This window comes from Mustela nigripes, chromosome 2, assembly GCF_022355385.1.
Source record: "Mustela nigripes isolate SB6536 chromosome 2, MUSNIG.SB6536, whole genome shotgun sequence".
NCBI classification, from domain to species: domain Eukaryota; kingdom Metazoa; phylum Chordata; class Mammalia; order Carnivora; family Mustelidae; genus Mustela; species Mustela nigripes.
Genome location: NC_081558.1, coordinates 150,760,031 through 150,773,098, shown reverse-complemented (window position 1 = coordinate 150,773,098; position 13,068 = coordinate 150,760,031). Strand labels below are relative to the sequence as shown.

Below are 13,068 nucleotides of genomic sequence, written 5' to 3'. Positions count from 1 at the left end.
AAGAGAGCTAAAGCTTCATTTTTCATGGTACAAAATCAATGCATATGTCAAGTTGAAAAGTCATTAAAAAGTAGGGTAAATACAACATTTTAAAGAAATATGGAAGTGAAAAAAAAAAGATATATGGAAGTGAAGAAATAAATTTTCAGATGGTAACACAGGATTGAATCATGTTCCTTCCCCAAAAAGAAAGATTGAAGTCCCACTCCTACTACCTTCAGAATGTGACTTTATTTGAAAATAAGGTTTTTATTGAGATTATAAAATAAAAATGAGGCCTTTAGGGTAGGCCCTAATCTAACATGGCTGTGTCTTTATGAAAAGAGGAAATGTGGGACACCAAAACAGGCATTAACAGAGGAAAAGATGATGTAAAGATGTACAGGGACAACACATGTGAAGATGGAGGCCTGGAGTTCAGCACAAATGTATGAGGCTACAAGAAGCTAGCAAAGAGGCATGGAATGGTTCCTTTCCTACCATTTTCAGAGGAAGCATGGTCCTAACAAACACCTTTGTTTTGGACTTCTGGTCTCCAGAATTGTTAGACAATGAATTTCTGTTGTCTTAAGCTATCCAGTTTGTGCTACTTTGTTACGGCAGCCCTAGTAAACTAAGAGGATCCTCAAATTCAGGGTTAGAAACCAGTAGAACAAAGGAATGAACACTCGATTATGAATGAGAAGTAAATGTTTTCCTATAAATCTTTGTCACTGAGTAACTCAGTTAATCTCAGTACAGTTTTCTCATTTTTAAATGAGGAGCTGAGATTTATTGATTTTTTAGACCATTTCAGCATAAGATTCAATAATTTTAGGACAGTAATCTATTATCTGGTTGGAGTTTTAAGACTCAGAAAATCCACAGTGTGAAGAGTTGCTTTGTTTATCTGTACCAATTCTCTTACTACTAACATAGACATGCAAAATACTGAATAATTTATGATAACGAGTTAAGGAAAATTTTCAGTAAAAGGAGGCTAAAGGGCACCTGAGTGTCTTAGTTGGTGGAGAGCGCAACTCTGGATCTCAGGGTTGTAGGTTTGAGCCCCATGTTAGGTATAGAGATTACTTAAAACAAAACAAAAACTTTTAAAAATTTAAAAATTAAAAAAAAAATAAGAGTAGGCCAGTTCTCATCATCCTTTTTCATTTTACATAATATACAGTAGGGGCACCTGGGTGGCTCAGTGGGTTAAGCTTCTGCCTTCGGCTCAGGTCATGATCCCAGTGTCCTGGGATCGAGCCCCACATTGGGCTCTCTGCTCAGCAGGGAGCCTGCTTCCCCCTCTCTCTCTGCCTGCCTCTCTGCCTACTTGTGATCTCTTTCTGTCAAGTAAATTAAAAAATTAAAAAAAATATACAGTATTTTTCTATTTTCTTTTTGCAAACAGCTATGATGCTCCATGATACACAATTACGTTTATATGTAATACATCACATTTTACCAAAGGAAACATTTTTTTTGGTCTAAAATTGGTATCAGCAAAGTAAAAGAGTTACTACATTCCCACATTTTTGGATGCTTAGTAGGATCTTATTAGGCACTTACCTCTCTAAGTACTCTGCAAGAAGTTGTTCTGCTGCAGATGAATACATCCACTCACTTCCAACTTTCTTAGTATAGCCAGGTACCTCCTCATTTTTTTTGTTGAATTTGAGATTCAAACCCACATTTGCTTTATGGTCTCCATGAGGGCTGAATTTAAATCACACACACACACACACACACACACACACACACGTTTTAAAATTTTGTTCAAAGAATACAAAGTTTTGCTTTCAATTCTTAGAAAAACTTAGTTTTGATTGTTCTTCTATAGTTTTCATGGTTATTTCCAAAGTAGCAGTTATTGAAAGGAAAGGCTTTAAAACCCGAGTTAACAAATCATATAAATAGATTATATAACTAGAGAAGAGAATGAGATAAGAAAACGCAGGGAAATATATTATTGAGATTCACACACACCTTCTGATACCTTTTTTCAAGGTTCAATTTGTTAGCTGCTAAAAATAAGAACTGTCTTTCCAAACGCCTAAAACACGTGCCATTTAGATGAAAGATCACCATCAGAGGAATTTATGCATAATTTTAAAAGAAAATTCAGAGCAATTAATAAAAGAAAATAAATACTAAAGTATTAACCAGTTTATCTTTATCATTTAATTTTTTCTGCCACTTTAAGTAAATTTCTCTAACATAAACTTACTTTCTCCTAGATCCTCTTCCAATAAATATACTTCCTGTAAACCTTGAAACAAGGTATCCACTCACTCCAAGGCGACTGGCCAACACATATCCTGGGTTGTACTTTATAGAATATTTCTTCAAATATAAAAACAAAAAGGTCAATTATGGAAACACAAAGCATCAAATGTTATTTCTTTACCTTTAAAATCTGGAGATAATCAAGACATCACTAACCATTGGAATGTGGCAATATAAGGATTTTCAAAAGTAAGTGATCCATTTCCCTTTTTATTTTTTTGAAAGGATCTGTAGGCAGAATTTTTCTGCTCCTCTCTCTCCTTAAAGGACAGAATTCCCAAGGATGAATGAAAGGGGGAGGAAATATACAATTTGTGAAACTGTCTCAAGAAATAAAGTCTACTGTAAGTCTAAATGGCAAACTCTGCAGACAAGAGCTATTTTTTAAACATTAATTTTCATATTCCAAGTAGGGACTAGTAAAGCACTAGGGACATAATGAGGCCTTGATGATTATTAACATTGAACTAAAATATGAGTATGTCATCAAAACAGTTGCTACTGAGCACAATTAAAAATGTTCTTCATTATATTTACTATGATATGAAAGTAAGAAGTATATATAGGCTTATAGTTAATACAGTCAAAGAAATATAACCTAAATTTATGTACATAAGGGAAGAAACTAAGATTAAAAAAAGGTATCAGATCATATAATTTTTAAATTAATCAGGAAGCAAATTACAAATCCAGTACCAAAAAAGGTAAGCTACCATATAATCTTGACATAAAATACATAATAATAACACATACTTATTTTATATGGATTTTATATACTATATTCATATGAATGTGTATAAATATAATAAACACTTATCAATTATATGCATATTTTATGTCTATAATAACCCCCAAATGGATAAACTTTTTTTGGTGCATGGAATATATAAATTCATTATTAAAATATGTTAATATCCTCGGTAAAGAATGCAATATAGTTTTTCCATCAAGAGCATTATTAGGATTATAAATAATACAGACAATTCAAATACACTTTCCAGAATAGATAGGAGGACTTAAGGTAGTAGTTCTCTTATCATAGGTAGTATTACTTATTTTTCTAATAAGCATCTGGAAATGTATAGGGCCACATCATTCAGTTACTGGCATGGGCCTCTTAGTCTCCAGGGGACAAAGATGCCAACTACGCTATCATATACAGGACAATTCCTGTATCATATACAGGACAATCCTATTTTATATAGGAATTGTCCTATCCAAAATACCAATGGTATTGTTTTTGAGAAATATTTGATTATGATATAATTAAAATTGATGAAGATCATCACAAATATTCTAGAAAATGTAAAGTAAAAAGCAGAGAACACTGGGGTAGAGAAAGAAGATGAGTAAAAGTTAATAAGGTATGTAAAGAGAAAAAGCATAGAGAAGAAGGCATGCCTAGCACACTGTACTTTAGAGGTGGGTAGTCTCTTTCAGATCTAGAAAAAGCTAGGGATAAAGGAACATAAATAATTTTTTCCCTCCACTGACTCCCAGAACAGAGAGCTCCAGCATCTTTATCAAGCAGGACACTCTCCTGGTTTCCTGACTGTGCTTTCTGAATCCTTTCTCCAAAAGACACCTGATGGTAAGAATCTGGAGACTTTTCTGCCTTCCATAATGTTTCTTCAAGTATATGCTGATGTTCAATGCCCTTAGTTCATTTAAAGCTTTAGAATTTACTATTAGAGAAATAAAAGTGTAAGTATCAATAGCTGGCTGATTGTGAATTAATTTCAGCTGAAGTAATTATCTAATCAATCAATAAGAATATACAACAGATATCAGAATCCTCCTCCTATTGTAATAGGGAAAAATAAAAGGAGGCCAGTGAACATCTTTGGAGGAAAAAGGCCCTAAAAAAGGACGCTGTGAATTTAAATGCAGTTTCCCATTTTTTTCTAGTGATTGTTCATCTTTAGCTTCCATTGCAAAAAGGCCACTACTTGAAACTAAAAATATAGGCTTTAATTATGAAAAGTTTATTTAAAAAAATCTAAGCCTATTCCCAGAGGATAGGCTAAGACACGTGCCCCTTCTTAAGCTTGAACATGATAACCCATAAAAACTGTTACAGATTAATAATGAGATTTCAATGATTTTTTCCCCCTGAACATTTGCATGAAGTTTGAAAACAGATTCCCCACACTCATTTTTAAGTACTAGACATAACTGTGAGATAATTTAATCAGTACTAAATAAAATATTTATAATGTATTCAAAGGAGGTGGTAAAAATATGCTTCTAACACTTTTCAAAGTTTATCAGTTCTAAATTAGGCAATATGGACTATGGTACTCACATGTTGGTTTTGTATTAAAGCATCAAGATTGGGCTCACATGGAATGCTGAAAACCACACGAATCCTACCTTCTGTAATCACATCCCCTGAATCCTGAACCTTGGAGGGAAAAAGAAAATCACAATGTTTTAGTCTCTTTCACCACATTTTATTTACTTTTCTACTTATTTGAACAATGTTTATTTCTGAAATACAACAAGACAGTAAAATTGGATACTGGAGATTCTCTTAGAATTCATAAATGAATGTGATTATATTATAAATTTGAGCCAATACACATTGCTTTAATAGCCAGTTTTTTTTCCTTTAAATTAACTTTTTATTTGCAAATAAATTTAAATTATCAAAAAGCTGCAAACATAAAAACAGGTTAAAGATCACTTATAAAACATTTACCTAGATATTAACATTTTACTCAATCTGCTTTAACATTTGTACTCTATGCATATACATAATTACTTTTTTTTTAACTTTTTGAGGGTATATTACATATATCATATCCCTTACCCTTTAATATTTTGGTAAATATAGCCTAAGAAGAAGGATATTTTATTATATAACCACAGTACAGTTACTAAATACACTCATTTTACATTGATAAAATAGTTCAATCAACTGTCCATATACCAATTTTGTCACGGTTGGCCCCAAATTTTTCCTATATTATAATAAAGAAAACCCTCTTCTCCCTCTACTACAGAATTCAGGCTAGGATCAGACATTACATTTAGTTATCATACCCCCTAGCCAACTTAAATCTAGACTATATCCAAAGTCTATGTCTTTTATAACATTGACATTTTTGAAGAATAAGGTCATTCTTCTCTCTTCATCCTGCCTTTAAAAACAAAAGTGCCTCATTTTGGATTTGTCTGATGTTTCCTTATGATTAAGTTAAGCTCATATATTCTCAGCTAGAATAGTGCATGGGTGATGTGTCCTTCTTAATACCTTGGTATCACATATGGAGGTGCATGACATTGCTCAATTTCTTCACTGTCCAATTAGGTTTTTTTTCTCATAACTAATTAATGGTCTGTGGGAAGACACTTTCTAAGGCCATGAAAATATCCTACTCAGATAAAAAAAATTCCCCCTAGATTTAGTTTCCAATGGAGATTGTTACTTGATTCAATCTTTATTGTAATGCTTATAAAATGGTTTTCCAACTCTAGCACACTCCATTTACCTTTGACATGATACTATAAACAAGGGCCCTTCTGTTCTCTATTTGCTTATTTATTATCACTGTGGAATCATTAATTCCTATCCCCCCCAGCCCAATGGTTTATAATGCACTAGTGTACTTTATTATTTTGGTACTCAAACTGTCCCAGATTTGAGCAGTTTGGTAGGAGCTCCTTTGACCTGGTTTCTGTGTTTATGTGATATGGTCCCATCAGTCTTTTGAGCACTTCTTTATTTTCTGGCCTAACCGGTGGTTCTAGAAAATGTAAAGTAAAAAGTTTATCTTCTACCTACCCTGCCCCAGCCTAGTAATGGGCCATTTCTCTGAAAAGCTTTCAGTGGGGTGTATTATTAGAGGTCAAACCTGGAGATTAAATGTATTGTTACTAGATTATCTTTGTTTCTTAACCTTTTGAGCAAATACAGCTAGAAAGTACATGTATGTATAGGCATATATGCATTCACACACATACAAATATACATATATATCCATATATATGTGTCCATATACATATGTCTAAACACATGGATATATTTTTAAAATCATAAGTTCACATTAATACCTTCAATTCTAATCTGTCCCCACAGATTCTTCTTTGCATTCTTCCATTTCATATTTACATGTATCTTTTTCATGTGAGAACTGGAGTTCCTCAAACATCAACACATTTATAACTTCACCAACTCAATAATACAACTAAAATAATTTCATAACTGCTTCATCCACTACCATAATGAATAAACCTGCTAAATAAGAGATTAAGATTTGAATTCTTTCTCCCCTGCCTCTTAACCCCAACCTGCTCAAGATTAAAGATATATAGTCAAATACTGTGTTTATAAGTTAGACAAATGAACTTTTCCCCTTTAGTATTACATTTTATTTTATACCTAAATGAAGAGAAGTTAAATAACTATCACTTAGAACTAGAAAGAAATTTAATTAGTAACAATAACAGGAACTAACTTCTCCAGTGCAGCCATAATAGGGGGTTCCCAGCATAAAGACCGTACTTCTGGGAGGAAACAAGTCATCCAATGTTTTGATATTGGAGAAACGGGAGTCAAAAGCTCGGATATCCTATACAGAATGAAATATAAAAGTAAATTATCACAGTCAAAAGTCCTATGGATTGGACATCAAATTTTTCTTCCTATGGGGTTATTACCATGCTGTCTGCAAATGCAAAATGTAAAGATTTTCTACATAACAATACTGGCAGCTAAAATGTATTGACTTTATATGCCATTCTTCTAGGTATTTTGTACATTAGTTAATTTCATTCTCAAGACAACCCTGTATAGCACAGATCATTATTAGCCTCACTTCACACATGGGGAAACTAAGGCACCAAAAGGGCGTGAAATATCACCCGCCAAGATCATACAGCTAAAAAGTCAACTCAGGCAGTCTGCGTTCTTAATCACTACACTATACTGTTTCTCAAAATTACAGTATCAGTACATGCTTTAAAAAAATTTTGTCTCAGGCGCCTGGGTGGCTCAGTTGTTAAGCCTCTGCCTTCAGCTCAGGTCATGATCCCAGTGTCCTGCGATGGAGTCCCACATCCGGCTCCCTGCTTGGCAGGAAGCCTGCTTCCCCCTCTCTCAGTCTTCCCACTTGTGTTCCCTCTCTCTCTGCCTAATAAATAAATAAATAAATCTTAAAAAAATTTTTTTTTTGTCTTGTTATCACACCCAAAATTACCAATACAAAAGCAAATACTTTTATTTATTTATTTACTAATTTATTTCAGGCAAACATTTTTTGGAGAATAAAAATCTAAAACTGTAGGCTGTTAAGCTAATGCTAGGCTTTTAATTAGATATTAAGTTTAAAAAAATAAATAAATAAAAAAGACAAGTTTCCTAATTATGCACAGAGTGAGCATATAACAACCCTTTCAAAGACTACAGTTTTTGTGGTGGTTCAAGACGGTTCAAGATGGCAGCACAGGAAGATCCTGAATGCCTCTCCTCCCATGGACACACCAAATCTTCACCTACATATGGAACAATTAGTTCCCTCTTAAAGAGACCTGAAAAATAGTTGAACAGCAACTCCACAACAAAAGATTAAAAGGTACAGATTGATTTGGGTAGGAGAGGCAGACATACTATTGCCAAAAACCCTGCCCCTGATGTGGAGACCCACAATCAGGAGAGATCTCCTTCTTGAGGAGCAAGGGGTTTGTGTTCTGTATCAGGCACCTTCCAACCCTTGGAAACTGCACTGGCGAGACAGGCTGCCAAAGTATGTGGCTTTGAAAACAAATGGGGCTTATGTCTAGGAGACCAAAAGGCTGAAGGTAATGGAGATTCTGCTTGTAAAGGGCTTTTGTGCAGACTTACTAGCCCTGAGATCCAGGGTAAAAGCAGTGTTCTTCCTTTGTGTTCTTTTTTTTGTTTGTTTGTTCTTCCTTTACTTTGTGTTCTTTTTTGTGTTCTTCCTTTACTTTGCTAGCATTGGCAAGTGTGCTCTGCTAAAGCTGGCAGGCACACCCTACCCCCATGTATATATGGGGTCTCTCTCTCCCTCTACACAGACACATAGACACACACACACACACACACACACGGTTATTACTCAGTCATAAAAAATAATGAAGATCTTGCCATTTGCAACAACATAGATGGACACGAGGGTATTATGCTAAGTGAAGTATGAGAGAAAAACAAATACATGACTTCAGTTAATATGCAATTTAAAAAACAAAACAAACAAATAAAACACAACACAACTAGCAGATACAGAGAAATGACTGGTGGCTGCCAGACAGAGGGGTTTGGGGAGATGGATAAAATGCATGAAGGGGCTTAAGGGGTACTAGTTATACTAATACTGAAGGGGTATTAGTTACACAATAAATAAATCATGGGGATGTAACGTATAGCATGGTGACTTTAGTCAGTAATAATGTACTACGTATTTGAAAGCTGTAAAAACAGTAAATCTTAAAAGTTCTCATCATAAGAAAAAAATTCTGTAACTTTGTATGGTGACACATGGTAACAAGACTTATATTGGTGATCATTTGGCAGTATATACAAATACTGAATCATTTTGTACACTTTGAAACCAATATAATATGTCAATTATACATACAGTTTTTTCAAATGATATTAAATCATAGTCTCCATAATGCATTGCTGCATTAGTTTTCTATTTATAAATAAATATTAAATATGATACAGTTTTTTCTTTATATAGCAGGAGTAGTGCAGATTTAGATACAATTGAGATTTGATGGAGACTTACCTTTACAATAGTTTGATAAACAAAAGGAAGAACTTGTTTCGACCATTGTTTCTCTAGACGGACTTCACCATTTTGATTTATTTGATATTTACGACCTGTGAGTAACTGAGCATATACAACTGCGGATGTTTCATTTATTATTATTCCTTTTCTTCTTAGGTAGCTAAAGAAAAAATAAAAAAGAAACGTAGATATGTATGAGTATGTTGAGTATGTATATATATTCTAGGATGATAATCAAACTACCAACTCATAATCAAATGTTTAAATAAAATTTAAATAAATATGCTAGCAGCAGAGAGCCTGATGTGGGGCTCTATTCCAGGACCCTGGCATCATGACCTGAGCCAAAAGCAGAGGCTTTAATCCACTGAGCCACCCAGGTGCCCCCAGTGGGCCTTTTCAATCTCAAATATAGGTCAGCAAACTACGGTCATGAGACAAATCTAGACTGACCCCATTTCTTGTAAATAAAATTTTACTTAAACATAGTCATCAATTTATTTACTGTCTATGATGGCTTTTGTGTTACAATAGCATAGTTGAGTAGTTGTGACAAACTACTCAAAGTCTACAAAGTCTACTACTGTAAAGTCTACGAAGCCCAGGATATCTACTATCTGGCCTTTACAGAAAAAATTTGCTGACCTCTGATCTAAAGATAAAATTATTCTTCATCCAAGGGATATTTCCCTATCTCTTTTCCATTTTCTCTTCCTAGAACTCCTATTTGAGAAATACTAGAAATTCTGACTATACTCTTTTCATCTCTTCATGCTTTTGTACTGTGTGCTGACGGAATGAATCCCTCAGCTTCATCTTCTAGCTGATTGAATTTTCTTTTTTTTTCAACTGAGCCACCCAGTAACCCCTCACTGACTGAATTTTTAGTGTGCCTATATTACTATTCAGACCATCTGCTCAGCTCATTATATCATAATTAAAATTTTTGTATTTGTGTTTTATATAAATATATTATTTAATATATACTATAGATATATATATATAGTATATAGATGAATGACATTATTATATATAACACACACATATATATTTTTCCCATAGCAGCTTATATATATATATATTGTTGTTCTCAATGGTAGCCTTGGTCTGAAATAAGTCACGGCGTCTTAAAAAAAGAAACAGAAGTCTTCCAACAAATTTCTGAAATGGAGCATTCTGCTTTTTCTTTCTTTCTTTCTTTCTTTTTTTTTTTTTAGATTTATTTGTTAAAGAAAGAGAGAGAGCACAAGCAGGTGGAGTGGCAAGCAGAGGGAGAAACAGTCTCCTTACTGAGCTAAGAGCCTGATGTGGGACTCAATCCCAGGACCCTGGGATCATGACCTAGGCCAAAGGCAGACACTTAACTGAGCCACCCAGGCGCCTTCTGCTACCATTTTCTAAAAATCCAGTGGGAAAACCTACTAATTTTACTCAAAAGTTATTTAGCCAGTAATCTTGCTACCAATATGACAAGGATATCCCAAGAAAAGAAAATTATTTGCTAATCTTTCTCATAAAAATAAAAGCAAAAATTCTAAACAAAATGTAACAAATCTAATCCAATTACATATAAAAAGGAAAATACGTCATAGTCTAATAGGATTTACTCCAGGAATTCAGGGATAGATTTATATTTGAAATTCAATCAACATAATTCACCAGATTAAAAGAAAAATCATATGGTCGTTTTGACAGATGCAGGAAAAAACCTGACAAAATCAGTACTAATTAATGATAAAAACTCTCAACCAACTAGGAATAGAAGGAAATTTCCTTTATCTAATAAAGAATATCAATTAAATAAAAACACTCTAGGGGCGCCTGGGTGGCTCAGTGGGTTAGGGCCTCTGCCTTCGGCTCGGGTCAGGATCCTGGAGTCCTGGGTTTGAGCCCCGCATCGGGCTCTCTGTTCAGAGGAAGCCTGCTTCCTCCTCTCTCTCTGCCTGCTTCTCTGCCTAATTGTGATCTCTGTCAAATAAATAAATAAAATCTTAAAAAAAAAACCACTCTATGGCAATCATTATATTTAATAATGAATCATTTAAGACTTTTCTTTGAAATTGAGAATAGCATCACACGAAAATCATAAATAAGAGACTGTGGGGCACGTGGGTGGCTCAGTGGGTTAAGCATCTGCTTCAGCTCAGGTCACAATCCCCAAGTCCTGGGACTGAGCTCTGAGTCAGCCTCCTGCTCAGCACAAGCAATCTGTTTCTCCATCTCCCTCCAACCCTCCCCCATGTTTGTGCTTGTGCTCATGCTCTTGCTCTATCTAAAATAAATAAGTAAATAAATCTTAAAAAAAAAACAAAATTAATATAAGACAGGTAATCAACTCAGAAAAAGGGCAAAATATATGAACAGGCATTGCACAAAGGAGCATATTCAAATGACCAACAAATATGAAAGGATGCTCAACTTTTACTGTCATTAGGGAAATGCAAATTAAGCCAAATGAAATATCACTATATAGCAATGGCTAAAATGGAAGTGACAATAATAAGTACTGAAGGTAGAGAGAAAATAAATTCTTATAAATTGCTAGAAGAATGTAAATTGATACAATCACTTTGTAACTCTTTTTGGTAGTATCTACTCAAGCTGAGCTTAAGCATTATCCTACGAAGCAGTAATTCCACTCTTAATTATGTACCTAACAGTAATGCATATATACCTATTCACTAAAAGCGCCAAACAACTCAACTATCTATCCACAAAAGTATGGATAAATTGTACTATATTCATACAATGTAATATAATCATTAGTGAAAATGAACAAACTAAACTATATGTAACAACATATGAATATTAGAATCACAGTACGGAACAAGAGAGGTCAGGTTCAAAAAGAATACATTCTGTATGAATCAATTCTTACAAAGTTCGAAATAGGAAAAACTAATCTCTAGAGTTACAAATCAAAATAGTTACATTTGGAGGAGAGGAGAAATAGATGGTAATGGCTGGAAGAGGGCATACGGGGCTTTGTAGGATTATGACAACTTCTCTGTTGGTTCTATTTTTTTTAAGGATTTTATTTATTTATTTGACAGAGGGAGTCACAGCAAGAGAGGGAACACAAGCAGGGGGAAAGGGAGACGGAGAAGCAGGCTCCCGGGGAGCCCCATGTGGGGCTCGATCCCAGGACTCTGGGATCAAGGTCTGAGCCGAAGGCAGATGCTTAAGGACTGAGCCACCCAGGTGCCCCTCTGTTGGTTCTGTTTCTTGACTTACATTCTAGTTATACATGTGAAAATTTATCAAGTAAAATATTTATGCATTGTGTATATTCTTTTCTCTATATACTTCAATAGAAACTTTCTATTAGAAAAAAAACCTAAAATAGTAATTTAGAATAATAGCTTTAAATTTTCAAGTGGTAGGAAGACTTTTCTCCATTTACTTTTTTTTTTTTTTTTTTTAAAGATTTTATTTATTTATTTGACAGAGAGAAATCACAAGTAGATGGAGAGGCAGGCAGAGAGAGAGAGAGGGAAGCAGGCTCCCTGCTGAGCAGAGAGCCCGATGCGGGCCTCAATCCCAGGACCCTGAGATCATGACCTGAGCCGAAGGCAGCGGCTTAACCCACTGAGCCACCCAGGCGCCCTCCATTTACTTTTTAAAAGAAAAATTTATTTATTTGAGAGAGTGAGAGTATGTGCAAATGCACACATGTATAGGGGATAAGGGCAAAGGGAGATGGAAATCCTCAAGCAGCCTCCTGGCTGAGTGTACAGCCTGACCTGAGGCTAGATCCCAGGACCCTGAGATCACAACCTGAGCCAAAACGGAGTCAGAGGCTTAATGGACGGAGCCACCCAGGCATCCCTCTCTATTTACTTTAGCTTTTACTTTTATTGCTTTGGGGTCAGTGTTGTGGTCAATATTCTCTCTCTCTCTCTCTTTTTAAACAGCTGTGTTTATTTATTTATTTTTTATTTATTTTTAAGTAAACTTTACTCCCAATGTGGGGCTTGAACTCATGACCTTGAGATTAGAGTCATGTATTCTATTGACTAGCCAGGCGCCTCTAGTCTGTATTCTT

General features: G+C 34.7%; 1 protein-coding gene across 2 annotated transcripts in view; it reads right to left on the bottom strand.

Moving 5' to 3' along the window:
• XRN1 (5'-3' exoribonuclease 1) overlaps positions 1–13,068 on the bottom strand; it is a 99,600-nt gene that overhangs the window by 38,397 nt on the left and 48,135 nt on the right. For both annotated transcript variants that reach the window (XM_059391814.1, XM_059391816.1), the window contains exons 21-25: positions 9,021–9,183; positions 6,729–6,842; positions 4,574–4,672; positions 2,210–2,325; positions 1,552–1,698 (exon numbers count right to left, since the gene is read on the bottom strand). In XM_059391814.1, coding sequence (XP_059247797.1) covers positions 1,552–1,698; positions 2,210–2,325; positions 4,574–4,672; positions 6,729–6,842; positions 9,021–9,183 — 639 coding nt within the window. The remainder of the gene's footprint in view (positions 1–1,551; positions 1,699–2,209; positions 2,326–4,573; positions 4,673–6,728; positions 6,843–9,020; positions 9,184–13,068) is intronic.